The following is a 27,938-nucleotide window of genomic DNA, read 5'->3' as shown; positions in this document are numbered from 1 at the left end:
GGTAACTATCCGCCGGAAAAAGCCGAACGCAAACGACGTAAAAAAAAAGCGACGGGCGGGCGTTCGGTCTTGAATTGGCGGTTCTCCTCATTTGCATATCCGACGCCTAAAAAACTGCGACAACACCTAGCGGCCGGCGGTAGATTGCAGCCTAAGATCCGACTGGTGTAAGTCACTTACACCAGTCGGATCTAAGGGAGATCTATGCGGAACTGATTCTTATGAATCAGTCGCATAGATCCGACCGTGGGATCTCAGAGATACGACGGCGGATCAGGAGATCCGCCGTCGTATCTCTTGATGAATCTGGCCCAAGAGGTGCATGGGGATCTGAAACAAGGGTTTACCATCCTTTCCAAGGGATTCTGTGTTCCAGGGGCCCTCCCGCCACAGGATCTTAACCAGATTCCAGAGTCCTATATAGTTTGTTGAGTTCATAGCAGGCAAGCAATGTACCAGAAGAGGCAACGAAGCCTGTGAATGAGCAATGCCTGGGAGGTAATGGTGGGATCCCGAATGAGCAAGTGAGGATTGAGCAACTCACAAATAATGAACTTAATGTATAATCCATAAGGCTGCTCTGTTTTCCTCATTATCTTCACTCTTCACAGGCTCTATCTCCAGACAGGGTGGCCCACTCACTACATTCCAATAACTCCCTAGTAGCACTTATCTCCGTAATCACTCGACTTCAAATAAATCATTTATTATTCTGTACAATGATTCTTTCTCAACTGTACATTTTTTTTGGTAGGAACCCTGAGCCTAATGGCTAAGGCATGGATGTCTAAAAGGCTTCTTTAGGGGTGTTGGTTGCAATTCTGGTGTCTCCTTGTGGAGCTTGGCTAAATTTCCTTTTGCAGTGTATTCATGAACAACACTGTAGTGTCAAAAGTATTGGGATGCCTGCCTTTACACACACACACACAAACTTTAATGGCATCCCAGTCTTAGGCCTAGATTCACGTAGGGCGGCATTACGTTGTGCGGGCATAGCGTATCTTATTTACGCTACGCCGCCGCTACTTAGAGAGGCAAGTGCTGTATTCACAAAGCACTTGCGTCCTAAGTTACGGCAGCGTATCGTAAATCGGCCGGCGTAAGCGCGCGTAATTCAAATGTGGAAGAGGTGGCCGAGTTTTATGTAAATTAAGCATGACCCCACGTAAATGATGCTTCGAACGAACGGCGCATGCACCGTCCGTGGACGTATCCCAGTGCGCATGCGTCGGATAGAAAGCCTAAGATACGTCGAACACTGTCTATGACGTGAACGTAACTTACGCACAGCCCTATTCGCGTACGACTTACGTAAACAATGTAAAAAGATACGCCTGTTCCGACGTCCATACCTTGCATGGGCTGCGCCACCTAGAGACCAGCTTTATCTTTACGCCGGCGTATATCTTACGTAAACGGCGTAACTAATTGCGACGGGCGTACATACGTTCGTGAATCGGCGTATCTTGCTCATTTACAAATTCAACGCGGAAATCAACGGAAGCGCCACCTAACGGTCAGGGTAAATATGTACCCCAAGATACGACAGCGTAGGAGACTTACGCCGCTCATATCTTGGCCAAATCTATGCGTAACTGATTCTATGAATCAGGCGCATAAATACGACGGCGGCCATTCGGACTTACGATGGCGTATCTGGAGATACATCGTCATAAGTCTTTGAGAATCTGGCCCTTAGTCCGTAGGGTTCAATATTGAGTTGGCCCCGCCCTTCCCAACTATAACAGCCTCATCTCTTCTGGGAAGGCTGTCCACAAGGTTTAGGAGTGTGTCTATGGGACTGTTTGACCGTTCTTCCAGAAGTGTTTGCTGCTAGCACAGACTGAGTACTTAGGGATTGGACACTTGACTAGCAGCCTATACCACTGCATGCAGGCTTGACTGGGAGTGAATTTATTTGCACCACCATACAAACTGGGCCCCAACGTTAACCGGCTGAATAGCTAGGGCAGAGTATTGTCTCTTCAGATAAGTTCTCCACGAGAACTGCATTCACTGTCTATAGCAACAGGAATCACCGCAGTAGATTTGAGTCTTAGCCTAGTCATCACTGGTGTACTCTAGCAGTATAGTACACTGGTGGCAGGAAAGCTGTCATAGCATCTTTTACTATTGTGGGTAACGTTATCTATGCCGTTGCTTTATGTTGAACGGTAGGTTACTGGATATAGTAACTGGATATATAATTTTAAATCCAAAATGTAGCACCCTCTACCTTAGGTAGGCGCTAAGTGTAGGGTTTTTGTGTGAGCTGCCAGTACAGGTAAATTTAAGCAGGCCTATGCTGCAAGCTAGGCAGGTTTGTTTTTGATCTGGGGGCAGGGGAGTGGTTTAGTGTAGCAGTGGGTGACTGACATGTACTTTGGTTCTTGGGCGCCTCCTATGTTTCCAGGGAGAATGTTCTGGAAAAGGGGCAGGGCTGAGAGCTAGAGTGACATGGGGTACATGTGAGGAGCTCTGACCAATCCCAAACTAGGATTGGCAGGGGGCAGGCCTCCTAGATATACCCATGGTCAGCCTGCTGGTGGAGGAGTTGTCGGCTGGGTCAACTGAAGGATGAAGTGCTAGACTGTCATGCAGGAGGGACACCCCCATCGGGGGCGGGGGGGGGGTAACTCCGGCAGGAGGGGCTCGGGAGCTGAGAGGGAGCCCCTCCTTACACTGTCATGGAGAGGTGTCCTGGATTGTAATTTCGTGCAGAATATTTATCTTCTGCTCTCCAACAGTATTACGGGTTCTATTTGATTAGCCTGGTGTGTCAGACGTGCTGAAGTTATTTATAGAGTCAAGGCACAGAAGAGAGAACCCAAATTACCAAGCGACTCCTCTGGGGGTGGCGCTACACACCATATTACTTAACCCCTTTGAGCCGAGCAGAGCCGCCACTATAAATGGGCTATGATGTCCGGAGCTGGTAGGCGGGGCTCCAGATCTTGCAATTTGTTTCATTCCGAAATCATTTAAGACAAATTAGTTAATTCCGAATTTTTAAATTTCCAAATTTCCGAAATTTCTGATTTTCGAAAGATTCGTAATGTGTAAATTTCGGAAATTTGAATTTCGGAATGTGTAAATTTCGTAAATTCACATTTCGGAATGTGTAAATTTCGTAAATTCACATTTCGGAATGTGTACATTTCGTAAATTCACATTTCGGAATGTGGAAATTTCGGAAATTCACATTTCGGAATGTGGAAATTTCGGAAATTCACATTTAAGAATGTGGAAATTTCGGAAATTCACATTTAAGAATGTGGAAATTTCAGGAAATTCGAATTTTGAAATGTGGAAATTTCGGAAATTCAAATTTCGGAATGTCGAAATTTCGGAAATTCAAATTTCGGAATGTCGAAATTTCGGAAATTCAAATTTCGGAATGTCGAAATTTCGGAAATTCAAAAAATGCCAAATTCAAAAGTTCGGAAATTCGAATTTCCGAACTTGCAGGTGGTTGGCCATTGAGGCCCACTGGTCCTACCACCACATATATGCATAACGCTGACATAAAGGGGTTAAGAAATAGATGCATACAAAGATACAGAAATATATAACAGAGAGTAATAAATGAGTTGCAGGGAGGTACACTGGTATTAATATTTTACACAATTGGGAATTGTACCTCCTTCCAGACTGAAAATCCTTTCCCCAAGTGCATCCACAATGTCCTTTAATGCGGCTTCATTTGTCACATTGAAGAAGTGCTTGTCATCCGGGTCACTGGCAATATATTTGATTTCATTTAGGAAAGCTTTAGGATTAATCCCTCTTCTATTGTAATATCCAAGGACCTGCAGGAGAAACAGAGAGCAACGTCACCTCCTCTGATGTATGTGTTCCGTCCCACTTACCAGGGGCGTCGTTAGGGGGGAGCTGGGGGGGCTGGAGCCCCAAATGGGTCCCTGAAAAGCCCAGAGTCTCAGGCATGCCGTATTTAATTGTTAGCCCCGAACGCCACCAAGCAGGGACCATTCTGATCCCGAGAGCCGCCGAGTGTGGCCAAGTGTTGCCGAGTGACATAGCATGTCCCGCATTCAGGAGCCTGCAGCGCCTATGATGGACTTCCCACTGGTCCAATGCCGGGACCGCGGAACGTGTGACGTCCATCATAGGCGCTCCAAGATTCAGAATGCGGGAATTACAATGCCGCCGCCGCCGCGCCACGCCACATACCCACTCCCCGCTCTGTTCAGCAGCTCTCCTCTCCTCATCGGCGCCTCCTCTGGCTGCATCTCTATAATGATCCTGATGGGCATATATCTTCCTTCCTGTCTATCTATCTTTATTTATTTATCTATCTATATCTATCTTCCTTCCTCCCCTTCTTTCTATCTTTTTCTATCTTTCTTTCTCTATCTATCTATCTATCTATCTATCTATCTATCTATCTATCTATCTATCTATCTATCTACCTTTCCTTTCTTTCTATCTTTATCTATCTATCTTTCTTTATCTATCTATCCACCTTCATTTCCTTTTTATCTTTATCTATCTATCTTTATCTATCTATCTATCTATCTATCTATCTATCTATCTATCTATCTATCTATCTATCTATCTATCTATCTGTCTATCTATCTATCTTCCCTTCTTTCTATCTGTCTTCCTTCCTTCCCTTCTTTCTTTATCTATCTATCTTTATCTATCTATCTATCTATCTATCTATCTATCTATCTATCTATCTATCTATCTATCTATCTATCTTTCTATCTGTCTTCCTTCCTTCCCTTCTTTCTTTGTCTATCTATCTATCCACCTTCCTTTCTATCTTTAGCTTTCGTTCTTTCTTTCTTTCCTTTCTTTCTCTCTCTCTCTGACTATCTATATTTCTTTATCTCACCCCACATCCCATCACTAAACCCCGCGGCGCCCCCTGGGCTGCTCAGTCTAAAATGCCTGGGCCTATTTTTTGTCCCAGTCCGGGCCTGGGAGTGTTAGTTTGCAGAGCCTGCTTGATCCCCGTGATAGGGATCCTACAGATCTGGTAGGGAGCCATCTCTTACATTGATTTGGGGGAATTGCAGTGAGGAAGATCCCTACACCTTTATTTTCATCTGCCAGGGGAATCCATCCACAGTGGAGTCGCTGTAGTTTTTGTGTTCACTGAGAAGGACATTTATTTAAAAATGATATATAATATTTTTTTATATATATATATATTTTTTACCTTATTTATTTTGTGTGGAATCCGTTATTGGATTAAGGACACTTTGTTATACAATTTTATTTGTTTGTATTTGGTTGCGCAATTTTTTCCAATATTTTTCTCACTTGTTTTAAGCCGAGTATTTAGGTTTTCGTATTTAATTGCAGCACCTTCATTCATTAATCAATTGAAATCACACTTGTGCACTTTGTAACAGAGGGGGTAGCGCGGATTGTCCAGGCTACACAGGTGACTTTAGTGGTCAGCACTGATGGGCACTAGTAAGCCACACAACCCCACCCCCTCAGCCCACATACACCACACTCCTGCCCCCCCCCCCCAGGCCTTGGACTTTGGGCTGAAGCCCCTGGTCTTTTTGCCACCTAGCAATGCCCCTGCCACTTACAGGGCCGGCGCAACCACCAGGCGGACCAAGCGGCCGCTTGGGGTGGGCAGGTCCGCAGCCTGGGATGGGGCGAAAAAATTACCTTTTTTTTTTTTTTTTTTTTTTTTTTTTTTATACTTTGTCCGGGGACCGGAGTTGCCGCCGCCCTCCGGCGCCCGGTGTCCCGCTCCGGTGTGCGCCTGTCAGTAGCTGACTGAATGTGGCCCGGGCCGGGCGCAGCCAATCCAGTTACTGCCTGGTGATGGATGACGCCGGGTCCGGGCCTGTAACTGCACGGCACTTCAGTGACGACGTCCTCCTCCGCGCAGGAGGACGTCTGACGTCACTGAAGGGGCGGACCTCCGCTGCTGGGTGACACAGTGCCCAGTCCCGCGCCGCCGGAAGATTGAGATGGCAGAAAAGCGCACAGGAGGTGAGGGTGGGGTCGTGGCGTGGGGAAGAAGAATGGATGGATCATGGATGATGGATGATGGAAGAACGAAGAAGGAGCAAGGGGGGTTAATGGAGACGGGGCCGGGTGGATAATTAATAAAGCAGGAGGGCTTAATGGAACTGGAAGAAGGAGTGGGGCCCCCACTCCTTCCAGTTCCATTATGCCCTCCTGCTTTATTAATAATCCACCCGACCCAGTCTCCATTAACCCCCCTTGCTCCTTCTTCCATGATCCATCATCCATCCTCCCTGGGCCCTGCTCTGCTTCCGCCATTCCTCCCCCCCACAGTGGGGGGGGGGGGAGGAATGGTGGAAGCAGAGCAGGGCCCAGGGGGGATGGATGATGGAAGAAGGAGCAAGGGGGGGTTAATGGAGACTGGGTCGGGTGGATAATTAATAAAGCAGGAGGGCATAATGGAAGAAGGAGTGGGGGGGGGGAGGAATGGTGGAAGCAGAGCAGGGCCCAGGGGTAATGGATGATGGAAGAAGGAGCAAGGGGGGTTAATGGAGACTGGGTCGGGTGGATAATTAATAAAGCAGGAGGGCATAATGGAAGAAGGAGTGGGGGGGGAGGAATGGTGGAAGCAGAGCAGGGCCCAGGGGTGATGGATGATGGAAGAAGGAGCAAGGGGGGTTAATGGAGACTGGGTTGATAATGAAAGCAGGAGGGCATAATGGAAGAAGGAGTGGGGGGGGGGGGTTAATGGAAGCAGTGGGGGATAATGGAAGAAGGAGCAGGGGGGGAATGGATAATGGAAGCAGGGGGGTAATGGAAACGGAGGTGGATAATGGAAGCAGGGGGGGTGGATAATGGATGCAGGGGGGATGGATAATGGATGCAGGGGGGATGGATAATGGAAGCAGGGGGGATGGATAATGGAAGCAGGGGGGATGGATAATGGAAGCAGGGGGGATGGATAATAGAAGCAGGGGGATGGATAATGGAAGCAGAGGGGGTTGGATAATGGAAGCAGGGGGGATGGATAATAGAAGCAGGGGGATGGATAATGGAAGCAGAGGGGGTTGGATAATGGAAGCAGGGGGGATGGATAATAGAAGCAGGGGGATGGATAATGGAAGCAGAGGGGGTTGGATAATGGAAGCAGGGGGGATGGATAATAGAAGCAGGGGGGTGGATAATGGAAGCAGAGGGGGTTGGATAATGGAAGCAGGGGGGATGGATAATAGAAGCAGGGGGATGGATAATAGAAGCAGGGGGGGTTGGATAATGGAAGCAGGGGGGATGGATAATAGAAGCAGGGGGATGGATAATGGAAGCAGAGGGGGTTGGATAATGGAAGCAGGGGGGATGGATAATAGAAGCAGGGGGATGGATAATGGAAGCAGGGGGATGGATAATGGAAGCAGGGGGGATGGACAATAGAAGGGGAGGGGGATGGATAAGTCGACTTCCACACTCCACCACCGGCCAACAGAACTCTCACACGCAAATAAATATAATGTAGTAGATGTGACCTGCAGTCCTATGTAACACCACAGATAACAGTGATAACCCTCAGAGTACAGATAATGTAGTAGATGCTACCTGTGTTATCTGTGGTGTTACATAGGACTGTCTGCAGGTCACATCTACTACATTATCTGTACTCAGAGAGTTATTACGGTGTTATCTGTGGTGTTGCATAGGACTGCAGGTCACATCTACTTCATTATCTGTACTCAGAGAGTTATCACTGTTTTATCTGTGGTCAGCCCTGTCGTATTTCAAGGTAACAGTTTAGGGCCACATTAGGGGTATCTCCGTACACAGGAGAAAGTGTTACAAACTTTGGGGGCATTTTCTCCTTTTACCCCTTATGAAAAGGTAAAGTTGGGGAAACATTTTTGCAAGGGAGGTGGGTGGCCGTTGGGGGGGGGGGGGGGGGCGCCAAAATGGAGCTTCGCTTGTGTAGGCAGAAATCCTTGCACCGGCCCTGGCCACTTACACATATTTTATACTTTCTTGTAGTGAACAAAGGAGGTTGGCAGCTCAGCACGGGCGCCATTCAGAGAATACTTTGAAACCTTTGTGGGAATCCATATAGATCATTTTCATGGAGCGTGGTGGTCCAGTGGAGGCCCTGCACTACCTGCCTTCACCCAATAATCAGAGTGGCAGTAACCCAACACGGGATAAAGAGAGGTACTTACAGCCACAGCATAGCGGGTTATGTTTTCTCGTTCGCTGGTCTCTATCACCCTCTGCAGGTCAGGGCTGTCATGAGATTCTCCATCGGTAATCACAATCATCACTTTTTTGGCTCCCTTTCTTCCACCGCGCTGAAATGCCTCTGTGCTATAGAGAGAGAAGACACACGCTATATTGATACAATCCTTTATTTGGAATACCCCAGTTTGTAAAATTCGATAGCCGATGAGCAGGGGGGGGTCTCAAACTGGCGGCCCTCCAGCTGTTGCAAAACTACAAGTCCCATGAGGCATTACGAGGCTGACAGTTACAAGCATGACTCCCACAGGCAGGGGCATGATGGGACTTGTAGTTTTACAACAGCTGGAGGGCCGCCAGTTTGAGACCCCTGGGCCCATGAGCACAGCACAAACTTTTTTTTTTTCTTTTCAACTGTCTTTATATACAAACATACAATATAGAAACATGGACAATATAGACTTTTTGGGGCACAGAATTATATAAGCATGCTTAGTTCTACACATGTTCATGTATTCTTACCACGCCTTCTCAATGCCCAGTGCAGTTCGAGTCTCTGTTCCTCCCCTCTGCTCAATGCGTTTTGCGGCCTCCACCACCTCATTCACTGAGCGGAAGTCATTCAAGTGAAACTCGTGGACCACCTCTTCCCCGTACTGCAATACCCCCACCTGCCACAAGGAGTAGGGATTACTAAAGCGGAAACACCATGCAAAACGGCTACATACATGCTTAACAACTTAAAGCGGTGGTTCACCCTCCTTAACGTCATTATACCATTACATTCGGCATCGTAGCGCGAGCTACGGTATGCCGGTCTTAAATTTTTAATCCCCGTACTCACTGTGCTATCGATCATTGAAGTTTCCGACTCCCGCGGGGAATGGGCGTGCCTATGGAGAGGGAGGATGATTGACGGCCGGCTCTGGCACGTCACGCTCCCCGAAGACAGCCGGAGTAGGTCTCGGCTCTTCACGGCGCCTGCGCACAGGCTATGCGCAGGCGCCGTGAAGAGCCAAGCCTATCTCGGCTATTTCCGGAGGAGCGTGACGTGCCAGGGCCGGCCGTCAATCACCTTCTCTCACCATAGGAACGCCCATTCCCCGGAATCTTCAATGTACAATAGCACTGTGAGTACGGGGATAAAAAATGTAAGACCGGCATACTGTAGCTCGCGCTACGATGCCGAATGTAATGCTAGAATAAAAATTTTTTTTTTTTTTTTTTTTTAATAGGGTGAACCCCCGCTTTAAAGAGTTTGTAAAGGAAAAACATTTTTTCCTTTAAAATAAGAAACATGTCATACTTACCTCCACTGTGCAGTTAGTTTTGCACAGAGTGGCCCCCGATCCACCTCTTCTCCGGTCCCTCGGCGGCTGTCTCTGGTCCTCCCCGCAAATACTCACCACAGTCATGCGAGAGCTCGCATGGTGGTCAGTAATTGTGGGCGCGCTCCCGTGATACAGCGAGCGGCCAAAGCCGCTCACTGTATCACTCGGCCCCGCCCCTCCGAGTCACTGGATGTGATTGACAGCAGCGCCAGCCAATGGCTGTGCTGCTCTCAATCCATCCACTCTAGCCAATCAGCAGCCAGGCTGAGCAGCGAAGAGGATATCGGGACCGCGCGGGATTTTCGACGGGTCAGGTAAGTAAAACGGGGGCTCAGGGGGGGGGGGGGGGCGGCAACACCAGATGTTTTTTCACCTTAATGCATAGATTGCATTAACCACTTAAGAACCCCTTCACGCTGATATACGTCAGCAGAATGGCATGGCTAGGCACATCAACGTATAGGTACGTTGTCCTTTAAGCCCAGTCGTGGGCGCGTGCCCGCGGCTCTCTCCCGCTATCCGGTCCGAAGCTCCGTGACCGTGACTGCGGGACTCGCGGACCCGATCGCCGCTGGAGCCACGTCGCATGACCGACCCAGACACGTTATTCAGACCGAACTGTGGCTCCCCAAGCAACCGAGATAGTCAAACACAAATTTGTTGCCATCCGGGAGCTTTGGGGCGGCTGTCTTGGATAGGTTTGAATCGGCATCACGGGGGTGGATAGGGTCAGCAATTTGGCCATACCCATTGTTTGCTGTAGCATGCTACGCCCACCGCAATACTACTCTCCTTGGGGCACCCAAAGGGGTCCCAGGCTACTAATGTATTCGGGTTTGGCTTGAAGAAAAGGTGGCAACTCTAGGACCGACTGACGTGTCCTCTGCAATGGGCTGGAGGCGGCCATCTTGGGGGAGTCTGTGTCTGATTAAACACAGAAAACTCTCTTCAGATGGGCAGCCATCTTGGACTTGAAGAGGATATTTATATTGCCCCCGCTGTGTAGCTGCTGACTTTTATTTTTTTGCTGGGGGGGGGGGGGGGTGGCGCAGAACTCCGCTTTAAGTCCAACAAGGCTTTGCAACTAGGGTAGTCCTGATACCACTTTTTTGAGACCGAGTACAAGTACTGATACTTTTTTTCAAGTACTCGCCGATACCGAATACCGATACTTTTTTTAATGTCACGTGACAGTGGCGTTTTTTTTTTTACTATTTGTTTTTTTTATGGGGGGGGGGTAGTGGATTGTCAGTGTGTTTTTTTATTTTTTATTATTATTTACATTTTATTTTTTTATTATTTATTGCAATTTTTTTTTCTTTTTTTTAATCAGCCCTGTTGGGGGGGCTTTGGTGAGATATCAGGGGTCTTAACAGACCTCTGACATCTCCTCTTTGAGACAGAGAAAGGCACTAAGGACACAGATTCCCCAGTCCCTTTCTCTGCAGCCTCAGCTGCGCTGAAAATGAAAATGAAAATGAATGGACAGAAGACAGCCACTTCTCTCCATTCATAAACTGAAACATTGTAAACACAGTTTACGATGTTTCAGTTATGTGAATGGACAGAGTCAGTAAGGAGCCGGATTTACCGGCTCCTACCTCCGCTCTCCATCCTGACATTTCTGGGGGGTGGAGGAGGAGTACGGGGACACGGAGGGAGAAGGAAACACCGAGGGGAACACGGAGGGAGAAGGAAACACTGAGGGGGACACGGAGGGAGAAGCAAACACCGAGGGGGACACGGAGGGAGAGAGACTGCAGCAAAACGGAGGGGGGCTGGAGGAGGACACGGGACAGTCAGCGGTGATCGTGTGTGGGGGAGTTACAAGCACCGATCACCGCTGATTTTAAAGCAGCTGAAAGCCCTCGGGGGAGGGGGGGGTGAAGAGAGAAGCGGAGAAATTATTTTTAATTCTATACAGCAGTGATCGGTGCTTGTAACTTCCCCACCACTGATCACCGCTGACAGTACAAGTATCGGGTGAAGCATCGGGAGCATTTGCCCGAGTACAAGTACTCGGGCAAATGCTTGGTATCGGTCCCGATACCGATACTAGAATCGGTATCGGGACAACTCTATTTGCAACACAACAGTTTCTTACCTGAATCTGACCCGGAGCAATGTAGAACTTCTGAAGAATACTGATGAGAAAACCCTGGACCTCTGACCATGGGTAAATGCTGTTTGATCCGTCCAGAACAATAACAATATCCATGAAAGTTGGACACCCTGAAGGAAAGAATCACGGTTCAGATTTATTGTAGCCAATCACAATCCAGCACCACATTTTTAAAATAAGTTTGTCAATTGACCTTAAAGCCAACTGAAATATCATTTTTGCGTGGGAACGGACATTATATTGTAAAACATTCATCAGTTTATTTTCACGATTATTGGTTTAGGGACAATTAGGATGAAGCCCACAATTTTTGTACTTTATACACCATATAGGCGCAGCCCTCAAAATTTTCACCAGCATGCTCGCATTTGGCAAGTGAAAATAAGGATTGGGGGAGTAAAGCAGGCAGAAGCAGCCAGGATCCAGCTGAGTAGAGGCGGCCAGTGGATGCTGAGGGGATACCCCCCAACCGAAAAATAGGGTTTTCCTCCGTCTGCAGAATCGGAGGATTGCGGAACCGGGCGAGATCGGGGGTCAGCGGATGTTCATCCACTGACACCCGCAATCTCATAGGGACCAATGTATGTCCCTTTTTCATCTGTACACGGATGGATGAAAAAGGGAATATACGGTCCCGCCCGTGTGAAAGAACCCTAATGGTGATATTTCCTTACAGCATTTTGTGTCTTCCACAACAGAGATGGTCCACTAGTGTTACCAATTACTAATTTACGCTTCATTATTGAGAATCCATCAGCTTTTGAAGGTATTGGTGAAATATCATGAGTCTAAACAGACTCCTGTAGCTAGATTCAGTAAGAGTTAGGTCGGCGTATCAGTAGATACGCCGACCTAAATCGGAATCTGCACCGTCCCAAGTTTAAGTGTATTCTCAAACAGAGATACACTTAAACCTATCTAAGATTCGACAGCCTGCGCCGTCGTATCTTAGGGTGCAATATTTAGGCTGGCCGCTAGGTGGCGCTTCCATTGAGTTCGGCGTAACATATGTAAATAACTAGATACGCCTATTCACGAACGTACGTGCGCCCGTCGCAGTAAAGATACGCCGTTTCCGTAAGAGATACGCCGCCTAAAGATAAAGATGCCCCCTAGGTGGCGTAGCCAATGTTAAGTATGGCCGTCGTTCCCGCGTCGAAATTTGAAAATTTTACGTTGTTTGCGTAAGTCGTCCATGAATAGGGCTGGACTGGCATGCGCCGTTCGTAAAAAACGTCAATCACGTCGGGTCACAGTTAATATGCATAAAACACGCCCCCACATCCTCATTCGAATTAGGCGCGCTTACGCCGGCCTATTCACGCTACGCCGCCGTAACTTAGGAGGCAAGTACTTTGTGAATACAGGGCCATATTCTTAAACAAGTTACGTAGGCGTATTTCCTATGTTTAAGTGTATTCTCAAACTGAGATACACTTAAACATGCCTAAGATACGACGGCTTGCGCCGTTGTATCTTAGGCTGCAATATTCACGCTGACCGCTAGGTGGCGGTCAGCGTAGAATATGCAAATGACTAGTCACGCCGATTCTCTAACGTACACTTGCCCGCCGTAGTGTTTTAACGTCGTTTCCGTAAGCGATACGCGGCGTAAAGATAAAGATGCCCCCTAGGTGGCGTACTCAATGTTAAGTATGGCCGTCGATCCCGCGTCGAAATTTCAAAATTTAACGTCGTTTGCGTAAGTCGTCCGTGAATGGCGCTGGACGCCATTTACGTTACAGTCAAAACAAATGACGTCCGTGAGACGTCATTTAGCGCAATGCACGTCGGGTAATTTACACGACGGAGCATGCGCATTACGATCGGCGCGGGAGCGCGCCTAATTTAAATGATCCACGCCCCCTGCCAGGATCATTTGAATTAGGATGGCTTGCGCGGGTGGACTTTACGCGACTCCGCAGTTTACAGGTAAGTGGTTTGTGAATCAGGCACTTGCCACTTAAACTTGCGGCGGAGTAACGTAAAGTACATACGTTCCGCCGCCTTAGATGTATAAGAATATGGCCCATGGTACTTGCCTCTCTGACTTACGGCGGCGTAGTGTAAATACGCCGCCGCAAAGATGCGCGCCCCTACCTGAATCCAGCTACTGATGTCTCACTTTTGAGACAGAGAAATATTGAGGACACAGATCCCCAATCCTTTCACTGCAGCCTCGGCGGGGCACTGCAGAATGAATGAACAGGAAGCGCCCTCTACAGAGGCTTCCTACTCATTCACAAACTGATGCACAGTAAACACACCACCATCATTTCCATTTCATTCAAACTATATACTGAATTGCATGCATAGGATTGCCTTACTTTGCAGTGCAGGGGCCACAATTCTTGAGAATCGGAAGTTGGCGTTGACTCTGGAGCACATCCCAGTTGTATAATAGGAGCTTCCACACTCATGAGACCACAATGGACTGCAGGCCTAAAAACATGGCGACACTGTTACCAAACATCATAAGGTACACCATTGACAGTAAATATTGATTAATAATAATTAGCAGGCAAGTTACCATTGCAGAAAAAAAGAGCCCAGGCAGGAATGCGCTGAGGATTGAGCCAAGACAAAACAATTTGCAGAAACGGCCTTGAATATGGGTCACATGCAGGGTTGTACTGGCCATTGGGACTACAGGGAGTTTCCCAGGTGGGCCGATGGCTCAGTGGGCCGACTTCAGTGACAGCGGACCGCCGCCCCCCTCTGCTCCTCTGTCTCTCCCTTCCCGCAGTGCTCACCTCCTCTCCCTCCCCGCAGCGCTCACCTGGGAGAACAGAGAAGCAGGGGGAGGACCAGAGGATCAGGGGGAGGACCAGAGGAGCAGGGGGAGGACCAGAGGAGCAGGGGGGGACGACAGAGGAGCATGGGGGAAGGGACAGACGGCTGACTCAACAGCTATGGCCTTGGGAGTTTCTCACTTCTGCCTAATCTTGTCCCATAAGGGGGGGGCACCAAACTGATTTTTTGCCCCGGGTGAAATAATGTCTAGCTTCCCCACTGGTACTGCCTATAAGAGTACCAGTACCAGCCGTTTTACTCTAATAAAGTAGAACGGCTAGTGAAGGGGGAGAGGGGGCTTGGGTGGCCGGGGGGGGGGGGGTGCGGTAGTTGTTCGGCCGCCATGGGAGAGACCTGTCAAAGTGGGCCAGTCTGGATGAAGTCCAGAGCCAAATTTTTGTCCCAGTCCAGCCCTGGTCACATGTCATGCTGCAAAGATAAATCGGGGGGGGCGGAGAGACAGTATCTGACCCAATTAGATGCCGTAAGCATAGAAAGATTCAGGCAGGGGATATAGGGAGAAAGAGGCCATATAGAGCGGCCTCAGTATATAGGATATTCTTACCACAAAGCTATTGTCTTTAGGATTGGTGACTAAGCTCATTCCCAACCGCATGTTGTCCTTTCGTTCCGACACGTTGGACAGCGTCACCCTGCCTGAGAGACCTCCAGTTACCAGAGTAACAGACCTCTGAGACCTCCTTAGAGACCTGAGAAACCTCTGAGTTACCACACAGACCTTAGACAACTATACCGCCACATAGACCTAAGCATTGATACACGTAGGGCTCGCCAATCGCATCTAGGCAAGCATAGCACTTCTACCAGCATCGCCAATTACAGGTGAAACTCGAAAAATTCCAATATCGTGCAAAAGTTCATTTATTTCACTAATGCAACTTAAAAGGTGAAAGTAATATATGAGAGAGAATCGTTACATGCCAAGCAAGATGGTTCAAGCCGTGATTTGTCATAATTGTGATGATTATGGCTTACAGCTCATGAAAACCCCAAATCCACAATCTCAGAAAATGAGAATATTGTGAAAAGGTGGAATATTCTCGGCTCAAAGTGTCCCACTCTAAACAGCTTATTGAGCCATAACACCCGCAAAGGGTTCCGGAGCCTTTAAATCAGGCGTCTCAAACTGGCGGCCCTCCAGCTGTTGCAAAACTACAAGTCCAATGAGGCATTGCAAGAATGACAGTTACCAGCATGACTCCCACAGGCAGAGGCATGATGGGACTTGTAGTTTTACAACAGCTGGAGGGCCACCAGTTTGAGACCCTTGCTTTAAATGGTCTCTCACTCTGGTTCAGTAGGAATCACAGTCATGGGAAAGACTGCTGACCTGACAGGTGTGCATAAACCATCATTGACACCTCCATAAGGAGGGGAAGCCTCAAAAAGGTAATTGGAAAGGAAGTTGGATGTTCCCAAAGTGCTGTGTCAAAGCACATTAATAGAAAGTTTTGTGGAAGGGAAAAGTGTGGAAGAAAAAGGTGCACAAGCAGCAGGGATGAGCGCGGCCTGGAGAGGATTGTCAGGAAAAGACCATTCAAGAGTGTTGGGGACTTTCACAAGGAGTGGACTGAGGCTGGAGTCAGAGCATCAAGAGCCGCCACACACAGACGGATCCTGGACATGGGCTTCAAATGTCGTATTCCTCCTGTCACCCCACTCCTGACCAACAAACAACGTCAGAAGCGTCTTACCTGGGCTAAAGAAAAACATGCCTGGTCTGGTGCTCAGGGGTCCAAAGTCCTCTTTTCTGAAGAGAGCAAATTTTGCATCTCATTTGGAAACCAAGGAGCCGGAGTATGGAGGAAGAATGGAGGAAACCAAGGAGCCGGAGTATGGAGGAAGAATGGAGGAAACCAAGGAGCCGGAGTATGGAGGAGGAATGGAGAGGCACACACTGCAAGATTCTTGAAGTCCAGTGTGAAGTTTCCACTGTCTGTGATGATTTGGGGAGACGTGTCACCTGCTGGTGTTGGTCCTCTGTGCTTCATTAAGTCCGGGGTCACCGCAGCCGTCTACCACTTCATGCTTCCTTCCGCAGATGAGCTCTATGGGGATGCTGACTTCATTTTCCAGCAGGACTTGGCACCTCCCCCACACTGCCAAAAGCACCAAAACCTGGTCACATGATCGTGGGATTACTGTGCTTGATTGGCCAGCAAACTCGCCTGACCTGAACCCCATAGAGAATCTGTGGGGCATTGCCAAGAGAAAGATGAGAGACATGATACCCAACAATGCAGAAGAGCTGAAGGCCGCTATTGAAGCTTCCTGGTCTTCCATCACACCTCAACAGTGCCACAGGCTGATTGCTTCCATGCCACGCCGCATTGAGGGGCCCAAACCAAGTACTGAGTACATATGCATGCTTCTACTTTTCAGGGGTCCGATATTATTCTATGTACAATCCTTGTTTTATTGATTGCATGTAATATTCTAATTTTCTGAGATTTGGGGTTTCATGATCTGTAAGCCACAATCATCACAATTATGACAAATCACGGCTTGAACCATCTCGCTTTGCATGTAATGAGTCTCTCTCATATATTACTTTCACCTTTTAAGTTGCATTAGTGAAATAAATGAACTTTTGCATTATAATAAAAATTTTCGAGCTTCACCTGTATAGGTCGCCCAGAGGAACCAAATAATCTCTGTCCTTGTAGCCAATGTTGGTAATGTACAACCTGTAGATCGGGTCTATTGTTTGTTAAAGCTCACAGGTTACTGGATACAGAATCAATTCTGTTGGCTAGTATTGGGAACTTTATCTATTTAGGCATTACAGAAGATTGGTGTAACGGGAGTCCCTTTTTGGGCATAGCGTGACTGAGAAATGATAATTCATGTTTTGCAGGATATCTTGGAATATTACAAGTTATTAAAGTCTGACTCCAAATGGAGTGTTTTCATTCAATGGGGGGACACATGCTTTTGAGGTGTTAATTGTGTCTGCTCCTAGACATTCCATTGTGTGATGCTAATACCATTCTGTGTCCATTGTACAGATTAAGTCTGAAAGGTCAGATGTCTCCTTTCAGGGGTAGGGAATTAGCATGTCAAATATGTTTAGTAAAGGAATGTGTTTTGTGTAACAGGTGAGGGGAACTTGTTGCGGAGACAGGCTGGAGACTAATGACTAATAATTAACTCAACTGAATGTCATTGTCTAAGAGAAGGTGTATTAAATCCCCCCCATTGTGTGATGTGTGGGTGGAGTGTGTCTTTGTTCCTGTGATTAACTGTAACATGCTTGTACTGTATATAAGAAAGCTAAGATACGATTAAAAGTATTCATTCATTTTGACTCAGAACACAGAGCGTATGTCTCGTCTCTCTGAGGGAATTCTTATGGATCGTGTCTGCTGCCTTGTCGGACTGTCGGATAAGCTGTCGTAGGGGCGATGGAATGGGAATATCGTAAACGGTGGTGACCGTTACAATTGGTAAAATAGCATTTACATCTATGCTCCACTGGCCTGAGTCATGGGAATCTGGGATGTCTAAACTTTATCTTTGGTTAACAGCAAGGATTTTATTACAAAGAAGAATGGGAAGTACATTTTTGGAGCGTATTGGATGCCATTCTCATAATCTCTAATGTATAAAGTCAAGCCACTGCAGTTTTTCTCAAAAGACTTACTGACACTTTCCCTTACATGCAAAGCTAACTAGTCAATCAGTTGGGCAATAGACACAAAGAATTCCAAGTATGGATATTTTTACATAGTTACCGTATATTCGTCCAGGTTGGACCAATGTAATTCTGCGAATACCGAACCTGTGGGATCCCTGAAGAAGCTGGAGATCAGTGTTGTAGGCACCGCTACTACAGGCACCGCTACTACAGTGATCTCCACTAGCTTTTGTGTCCCATGCCAAGTGGCTGCCCTGCTGCATTGTGAACACCTGTTTGGCATGGGCACCAGTCAATAAATGCAAAGCCATCTATTATTAGACGAGGTAGAGAGTGTGATGTCACCTCTGCACCTCATTCAATTAGAGAACACTTTTCCTTCATTGAGAAATTTGTGACGATACTTACTACAGTAATTGCCACTTGTTTAAGGAATAATTCTAGGTATGGTAATTTTTGCATAGTTACATTGGTCCAGCTTGTACAATGTAACTACGTATACACCATACCTGTGGGACCCCTCTAGAAGATGGAAATCACATTTACACTTGCTTCGGCTTCAACACACATTAACGGTTTACACTTGCTTCAAAACAAGTCTTCAGACAGGCTTTGTTGAAGCTCTCTGAATAATAGTCAAAGCAGTTCTGTTAACACCTTACTTTTGCTTTGCTTCGGCTTCGCTTCAAAACTTATACCCATGTAGCTTCAGTGGTGCTTCAAAGCATCTTCAAAGCCTCCATAGAAGTCTATGGCAAAGCTCTCTTCGCCTCATCGAAGCTCCACCAAACCCTCATCAAAGCCCCACCAAAGCTCCACCAAACCCACATCAAAGCCCCGTCAAAGCCCCATCGAAGTCCCATCGAACCCCCATCGAAGCTCCACCAAAGCCTCATCGAAGCCCCACCAACGCCTCATCGAAGCCCCACGAAAGCCCCATCGAAGCTTCACCAAACCCTCATCAAAGCCCCACTGAAGCCCCCCACCGAAGCCTCACCGAAGCCCCACCAAAGCCCCATCGAAGCTCCACCAAACCCTCATTGAAGCCCCACTGAAGCCCCCACCAAAGCCCCATCAAAGCCCAACAAAAGCCCCACAGAAGCCCCATCGAAGCTCCACCAAAGCCCCGTTGAAGCTCCACCAAACCCTCATTGAAGCCCCACTGAAAAGCCTCACCTAAAGCCTCATCAAAGCACCAAGCAAAAGCAAGATGTAAACAGGACTGTAAGCGAACCTTTTAATTTAGTGACAGGAGCTTTGACTGGCGTTCAGAAAGCTTTAACAAAGTCTGTCAGAAGCCTTGTTTTGAAGCAAGTGTAAACTATCCCTAATACACACCGCTACTACCCTGTTCTCCATTATCCTCCGTGATCCATGCCAAGCGGTTGCCCTGCTGAATTCTGGACTCAGGAGGTTGGCCAGAGGCCTGATCTTAACCCGGGCTACCTGGAATTCATCTTTAAGTTTGTAAAACAGGAAATCCTAATATTTCTCAGAAATCTGTAAATCTATTTTATCTCGGCTCCTGCGCCCCTGTACCTCAGGCCAAATGAGGTACTGCAGGCCTATTTAGCTTGAATTCTCCTCGTCTTGCGAGTCAACACTCGCAAACCGAATCAGAATAAAAAAAAAAAAAGTTGCTCGCAAATCAAAACGCTCTCAAACCAAGTTACTCTTAAACAGAGGTTCCACTGTATAATTAATGTGATACTGCATTATAATTGATGTATAAGTATAAGATATCTTACAATTATTGTTTCTTTTGTAGTATTTAAAAACTTCTTGCAACTCTGTCAAAATCTCCTGAGGAAGCTCTTTGAGCGAAACATGTAGAGTAAGAAGTGGTTGCACGTGTCATACAGATAATATGCGTTCAATGAACATGTAATGTTGTTTTAAAGAAACTATGTTTATCAATAACATATTTTTTTATATATATATATATATATATATATATATATATATATATATATATATATATATATATACTTTGTTTAAATATTATTCTGGTGCCCTTAAAGTCCCATCACCCTTTCCAAAAAAAAATTCATATACACCATATATTGCTTGTCTAAGTTCTGTAGTCTATATGGACAGCTGGAGTATGATTGATATATTGTGGGCTTGTAAAATAAACCTAGAGCATATAAAATAGTATATAAGCTTCCAGCGAAGGCGAGGGCCGTCACCTACCAATTCCAAGCTTGGTACAGTCATTGGTTGTGTCGTTGGCGAGGGAACATCTGTATATGTCACCTGTCTTCTGTGCGCCATTCTGATCGAAGGGGGCTCCAACCACCAACCTGTAAAAAAAGGATATAAAATAACATAACATAAGATAACAAATACAAACCTAGGGCTAAATTCAGAAAGAATTTACGTCGGTGTATCTATTGATACGCCGCGTAAGTTCTAAGATGCGCCGGCGTATCTTTTTTCTGTATTCAGAAAACAAGATACGCCGAAATTTGGCTAAGATACGACCGACGTAAGTTTTTTTACGCAGTCGTATCTTAGTTGCATATTTACGCTGGCCGCTAGGTGGCGCTTCCGTAGATTTACGCGTCCAATATGGTAATGAGCTAGATACGCCAATTCACGAACGTAGTTGCGCCTGGTGTATCTGGTCGTTTGCGTAAGGCGTCGGACCGGCGTAAAGTTACCCCTGCTATATGAGGTGCAGGCAATGTTAAGTATGGACGTCGGGACAGCGTAAAATTTTTCCGTCGTTTGCGTAAGTCGTACGCGAATAGGGCTGTGCGTAACTTACGTACACGTCGTAGGCGTATCTCTAGCCAACGTTATTTTGACGCATGCGCACTGGGATACGTCCACGGACGGCGCATGCGCCGTGCGTTCGGCGCCTCATTTACATGGGGTCACGGATCATTATACTAAAACACGCCCACCTCCTTCCTATTTTGAATTAGGCGGGCTTACGCCGGCCCATATACGCTACGCCGCCGTAACTAAAGGCGCAAGTTCTTTCTGAATACAGTACTCGCCTTTCTAAGTTACGGCGGCGTAGCGCATATGAGATGCGCTACGCCCGCCTAAAGATACACAAATGTATCTGAATCTAGCCCATAGTATTCAGGAGGTCTTTTCATTTAGTCCATGTATGAAGTTTCATGTGTTTTCTGTGTTACATACATTATATTGTCAAAAGTATTGGGACGCCTGCCTTTACACACGCATGAACTTTAAAGGGGGTTGCAAAGCTTTGTGTTTTTTTCACCTTAACGCATTAAGGTGAAAAAACACCTTGCTGTGTCCGCCCTCCCCGAGCCCTCTTTTTACTTACCTGAGACCCAAATCTCCTTGGGCACGATCCCGCGTAGCTTTCACCGAGCTCTAGCCGGCTCTTCATTGGATGATTGATAGCAGCGCAGCCATTGGCTCCTGCTGCTGTCAATCAAATCAATGACGCGGCGCGCAGGGGGGGATGGGGCCAAGTCATACAGCTATGGCCGCCGAGTGTATGACATGGGCAGGGCGCGCTGTGATAAAAGTTCCGCCCTCCTCCTAGACCAGCCCGTGTTATAGAGGCAGTGTTCTGTCTATCACACGAGCTAGTCTAGGAGGAGGGCGGGACTTTTATCACAGCGCGCCCAAACTTTTCACAGTGAGCTCCGTGACACGGCAGGAGCAGGAGATGCCCGCTGTGCGTAATGCACACACTGACTGGTGAGGGTACGTTGTTTGACACAGTAAGGCTGCAATGATGGTGAGGGGGGGCTGCAATGATGGTGAGGGGGGGCTGTAATGATGGTGAGGGGGGCTGCAATGATGGTGAGGGGGGCTGCAATGATGGTGAGGGGGGGCTGTAATGATGGTGAGGGGGGCTGCAATGATGGTGCGGGGGGCTGTAATGATGGTGAGGGGGGCTGCAATGATGGTGAGGGGGGCTGCAATGATGGTGAGGGGGGCTGCAATGATGGTGAGGGGGGCTGCAATGATGGTGAGGGGGGCTGCAATGATGGTGAGGGGGGCTGCAATGATGGTGCGGGGGGCTGTAATGATGGTGCGGGGAGCTGTAATGATGGTGAGGGGGGCTGCAATGATGGTGAGGGGGGCTGCAATGATGGGCACAGGTTGGGGGATTTTCAGCTTTTTTTTGGCGGGGGCCGCATTGAAGGACCCGGCCTTGGGGTGGCAAAGGGAGTAAATCCGGGCCTGGACACGGGAGCGCGCCCACAAGGTAACCCCCTTGGGAGAGAGCTTCCCAGAGGGGGTTAGCTCTTGCGGGGAGGAGCTGCGAGAGCCGCCGTGGGACCCCAGAAGAGGACGTTCGGGGGCCACTCTGTGCAAAACAAACTGCACAGTGGAGGTAACTATGACATGTTTGTTTTAAAAAAAAAACTAACCCATAGTCTTAATGGTCTTAGTCCGTAGGGTTCAATATTGAGTTGGCCCCGCCCTTTGCAGCTATAACAGCTTCAACTCTTCTGGGAAGGCCGTCCACAAGGTTTAGGAGTGTGTCTATGGGAATGTGTGACCATTCTTCCAGAAGAGCATTTGTGAGGTTAACCACTGCTACTCCAATGATCTCCACTAGATTCCGGGTCCCGTAAAGAGCTGCTGCCATGCTGCATTGTGAGCACAGGAGGACAGCTGCTGGGCACGAGGGGCACAAAGGAAGGACCATAAAGGCATGGATGAGCGAGTTTGGGGTGGAGGAACTTGACTGGTCTGCACAGAATCCTGACCTCAACCAGATAGAACACCTTTGGGATGAATTAGAGCAGAGACTGCGAGCCAGGCCTTCTCGTCCAACATCAGTGCCTGACCTCACAAATGCGCTTCTGGAAGAATGATCAAACATTCCCATAGACACACTCCTAAACCTTGTGGACGGCCTTCCCAGAAGAGGTGAAGCTGTTATAGCTGCAGAGGGTGGAGCCAACTCATTATTGAACCCTACGGACTAATAGCTGGATTCAAGTATCCCGCTGCATCTTTGCGGCGGCGTAGCGTATCGTATTTACACTACGCCGCCGTAAGTTAGCGAGGCAAGTACTGTATTCACAAAGTACTTGCCTGCTAAGTTACGGCGGCGTAGCGTAAATGCGGCCGGCGTAAGCGCGCCTAATTCAAATTAGGCTGAGGGGGCGCGCTTTATGTTAATGGGGGGTGACCTGACGTGATTGACATTTTTTGCGCCGTCCGTGTACATATCCCAGTGTGCATTGCGGCAAAGTACGCCGCAAGGACGTATTGGTTTCGACGTGGACGTAAATTACGTCCATCCCCATTCACGGACGACTTACGCAAACGACGTAAAATGTTCAAATTTCGACGCGGGATTGACGGCCATACTTAACATTGGCTAGTCCAGCTATTTGATGGAATAACTTTACGCCTGAAAATGCCTTACGTAAACGGCGTATCTCTACTGCGACGGGCGGACGTACGTTCGTGAGTAGGCATATCTAGTGATTTACATATTCTACACCGAACGCAATGGAAGCGCCACCTAGCGGCCAGCCTAAACATTGCACCCTAAGATACGACGGCGCAGGCCGTCGTATCTTAGATAGGTTTAAGTGTATCTCTGTTTGAGAATACACTTAAACTTAGGACGGCGCAGATTCCGAGTTAGGTCGGCGTATCTACTGATACGCCGACCTAACTCTTTGTGAATCTGGCTATAAGACTGGGATGCCATTCAATTTCATGTGTGTGTCAAGGCTGGTGTCCCAATACTTTTGACAATATGGTGTATGAAGAATATTCACAGTAAATTAAGAAAAGGAATCCTGTCTATAATAAAAATTTAAACCCAGAGTAGACACAAGTTTCTCATATAACTGCAAGTCTTTGATGGAAACAATTTGGATCCGTTTTACTCCTTCCAAGTTGGCATAGTTACCGAGTATCTGGATCTCATAGATTTGGAAATAAGTGTTAATAGCCCTCCGTCTCCATTCCCGGCTTCCTATATTAGAGAGCAGAGGAAGAGACGGCCTTCGGACCAGTGCAGGGGTCTCCAAACTGCGTCGCCAGGGGCCAAATGTGGCCCTCTGCTTGCTTTTATCTGGCCCTTGGGGCACTATTTTCATCAACTGACACCAAAGATGGGGCAAAATTTCCCCCCCCGCTGACAACAATGAACTGACAGAATTCCTCCCAAGGATACGGCACCCCAAATGGGACAGGGCTTAAAGCCGTTTAGGATATTCCATTCCCGAACAAAAGGCATCTACCAACACCCCACAGTCAGGCGAACGAACCCCAATAACGAGACACACAGCTCTGTTTGAGTTTCAACAGGAAAGAGACGCTTTATTGAGAAATACAGGCTCTTATATACAATTAGAATACTGCAGTAATCAAATGAACAATGACCCAACTCCACCCACAACATCACACAATGCTTACCTAATGAGCCCCAATACACATCTTTTAGTAGACATCCTGGGCTAGATTCACATAGATCAGTGGATCTTTAGGCAAGTGGGTGATTCCGGCGTACTTTCAAATTTCCCGCGTCGTATCTTTGTTTTGAATCCTCAAACCAAGATACGACGGCATCTGGGTTTGATCCGACAGGTGTACATCCTCGTTCGCCTTCGGATCGTAGATGCAATACTTTGGCGTCCCCTGGGTGGAGTTTGCGTCGTTTTCCGCGTCGGGTATGCAAATTAGCTATTTCCGACGATCCACGAACGTACGCGCGGCCGTCGCATTCTCTTACGTCGTCTCTAGTCGGCTTTTTCCGGCGTATAGTTAAAGCTGCTTTTTTGCGGCGTATAGATAGACTTGCCATGTTAAGTATGGCCGTCGTTCCCACGTCGAAATTTGAATTTTTTCATTTTTTTGCGTAAGTCGTCCGTGAATCGGGATGGACGTAAGTCACGTCTAGGTTTAAAAAATGACGTCCTTGCGACGTCATTTTGCGCAATGCACGGCGGGAAATTTAGAAACGGAGCTTGCGCAGTTCATTTGGCGCGGGGACGCGCTTCATTTAAATGAATTAAGCCCCCTAATCGCCGATTTGAATTCCGCCGCCAGAGATACACTACGCGGCCGTAACTTACAGGGCAAATTCGACAAAGCCAAGTAAGTTACGGCGGCGCAGTGTATCTTAGATACGCTGCGCCGGTGCAGATCTATGTGGATCTGGCCCAATAACTTTTATGCAGATCAATCAATAAACGCTTATTGGGATTTTTTTACCAAAAATATGTAGAAGAATACGTATCGGCCTAAACTGAGGAAAATAAGTGTTTTTTTATATATTTTTGGGGATATTTATTATAGCAACGAGTAAAAAAATATTGAATTTTTTTCAAACTTGTCGCTCTTTTTTTGTTTATAGTGCAAAAAATAAAAACCGCAGAGGTGATCAAATACCACCAAAAGAAAGCTCTATTTGTGGGGAAAAAAGGACGCCAATTTTGTTTGGGTGCCACGTCGCACGGCCGCGCAATTGTCAGTTAAAGCGATGCCATGCTGAATCGCAAAAAAATAACCAGGTCATTGGGCAGTCAAATCCTCCGGGGCTGAAGTGGTTAAGCAAACCCTCTGGAGCCCTTCAACCTGCCTGGCTGAGAATTATGGGTCATAATCTCTTTCTAGACCCTGGAATTGCAACTCTTTGCCACACCTCTCTTAAGTCTGAAGAAGGACAGAAAGCTGACCCTTTCTTTAGAAAGTTTGGAGACTCCTGGTCCAATGAAAGGAACACAAAGGCGGCTCTCTAATTAGGCAAATTAGACGGTCGCCTAAGGCCTCGAATCACACAGGGGCCTCGCGGCTGCCTAATTTGCCTGTGATTAATACTAATGTTGGCATCATCAGATCTCTCTATTACCCCTCTCTCTTTCTCACCTCCGCCTCTCTCCCCCCTCTTGCATTGGCTGAATATGTCTGATGGGTGAGGAGGGTGCCCTGGAAGTGGTGCCGATCACCTGTGTGCTGGATCTGTGCATTTTCTGCAGCCATTTTTCTTGCTTGAATTATTTTTCCCTATTATGGGAGTGAGTGGGGGCCTCATGTCTAAGTTTTGCCTAGGACCTCACAAAGCCTAGAGCAACCTCTGAAGGAACGTGATTGGCCGATATGTGGTTTATCATTGATGGGCGCTGGTGAGGCTGCATTGATGGGCGCTGGTGAGGCTGCATTGATGGGCGCTGGTGAGGCTGCATTGATGGGCGCTGGTGAGGCTGCATTGATGGGCGCTGGTGAGGCCGCATTGATGGGCGCTGGTGAGGCTGCACTGATGGGCGCTTCATTAAAAAGGTGGGGTATGCATGGGCAGGGCGAAGGGGGTGGAGTCAGAGGTGGAGCCAAGGGGTTTCAGAATGAGGTTTTGCCTAGGGTGTGATGAATCCTTGCACCCGCCCTGAGTATTGTTTTATAAAGTCCATTTTGGGACCTGGAGCCTGGATTCGGCGAAGCCCTGCATACAATTTCTACAGCAACAACGTCTCACAAAGCCGCCGCACCGCAGAGGTCGCGTATCTCACTGAGTGTTACGGAGACGCAATGGATAAAGTCCGATGAGAATATAGAAAATAAAGAACGACCAAAGCCGCTTTATCCGGGGAAATGATCGAGTTCCCCAGATGATTGGGCCGCTTCCAATGGACTGGCGTCCGGCCAAAGCGCCGGACATATTTGTGCGTCATTAATCTGAGCGGGATATCGTGTCGCGTCACATCAATTTATGGAATATGGAATGTAATCAAAGCAAAAATGAAATATAAAATATATCATGATGAGCTAAATAAACATTGCTGAGCTTAATGTGTCCCTCGGCTTCCAAAATCATCATCGGGTCGGATTTACTAAAGAGAGAGAATGGCGGGGGAAGTGCAGAAAAGAGAACCTGTCTTCCCTTCAGACATCTGGCCAAGTGAAGAAGAAGAAGCCCATTTCTGTTGGGCTTGATTTAAGGTGTTTTGTAGGTAAGTTCACTTCAGCTAAAATGAACCTACGTTGGCCATACTAGCCCAAAATAATGTTTACTTTAACCACTTCAGCCCTGGAGGATTTGGCTGCCAAATGACCAGGCCACTTTTTGTGATTCTGCACTGCGTCGCTTTAACTGAAAATTACGCGGTCGTGCGATGTGGCACCCAAACAAAATTGGCGTCCTTTTTTCCCCACAAATAGAGCTTTCTTTTGGTGGTATTTGATCACCTCTGCGGTTTTTATTTTTTGCGCTATAAACAAAAATAGAGCGACAATTTTGGAAAAAAAAAATCAACATTTTTGACTTTTTGCTATAATAAATATCCCCCAAAAAATTATATATATAAAAAAAAAAAAATTTCCTCAGTTTAGGCCGATACGTATTCTTCTACATATTTTTGGTACAGAAAAAATCGCAATAAGCTTATAGTGATCAGTTTGCGCAAAAGTTATAGCGTCTACAAGATAGGGGATAGTTTTATGGCATTTTAATTTTTTTACTAGTAATGGCGGCGATCAGTGATTTTTAACGTGACTGCGACAATATGGCGGACGTATCGGACACTTTTGAAGCTATTTTGGGACCATTCACATTTATACAGCGATCTGTGCTATACAAATGCACTGATAATTGTATAAATGTGACTGGCAGGGAAGGGGTTAACCACTAGGGGGCGATAAAGGGGTTAAGTGTGTCCTAGGGAGTGATTCTAACTGATAGGGGGTGTGGCTACGAGTGACACGTCACTGATTGCTGCTCCCAAAGAGAGGGAGCTGTGATCAGTGTCCTGTCACTAGGCAGAAAAGGGAAATGCCTTGTTTACATAGGCATCTCCGCGTTCTGCCTCTCCGTGACACAATCGCGGACCGCCAGTGAACATCGAGTTTGCTGGGGCCTGCGGGCACAATCACGGAGAATGCTGCAGGCGCACGCACCGCACCGCTT

At 47.4% G+C, this 27,938-nt stretch overlaps 1 protein-coding gene across 12 annotated transcripts in view; it reads right to left on the bottom strand.

Annotated features, from left to right (window-relative positions):
• ITGA11 (integrin subunit alpha 11) overlaps positions 1-27,938 on the bottom strand; it is a 303,932-nt gene that overhangs the window by 140,278 nt on the left and 135,716 nt on the right. For 9 of the 12 annotated variants that reach the window (XR_005747817.1, XR_005747814.1, XR_005747815.1 and 6 more), the window contains exons 3-9: positions 20,267-20,376; positions 14,981-15,072; positions 13,950-14,064; positions 11,605-11,732; positions 8,692-8,840; positions 8,154-8,298; positions 3,641-3,809 (exon numbers count right to left, since the gene is read on the bottom strand). Coding sequence is in view for 1 of the 12 variants with exons in the window: in XM_040342234.1 (XP_040198168.1) it covers positions 3,641-3,809; positions 8,154-8,298; positions 8,692-8,840; positions 11,605-11,732; positions 13,950-14,064; positions 14,981-15,072; positions 20,267-20,376 (908 nt within the window). In the remaining 11 variants the exon portion in view is untranslated. Of the gene's footprint in view, positions 1-3,640; positions 3,810-8,153; positions 8,299-8,691; positions 8,841-11,604; positions 11,733-13,949; positions 14,065-14,980; positions 15,126-20,266; positions 20,377-27,938 lie in introns of those variants that run through there. The other 3 variants (XR_005747822.1, XR_005747823.1, XR_005747824.1) reach the window with 2 other exon arrangements.

This window comes from Rana temporaria, chromosome 3 (genome assembly GCF_905171775.1).
Source record: "Rana temporaria chromosome 3, aRanTem1.1, whole genome shotgun sequence".
NCBI lineage: Eukaryota > Metazoa > Chordata > Amphibia > Anura > Ranidae > Rana > Rana temporaria.
Note: the sequence above shows the minus strand (reverse complement) of the source record. Positions and strands in the feature narration are given on the sequence as shown.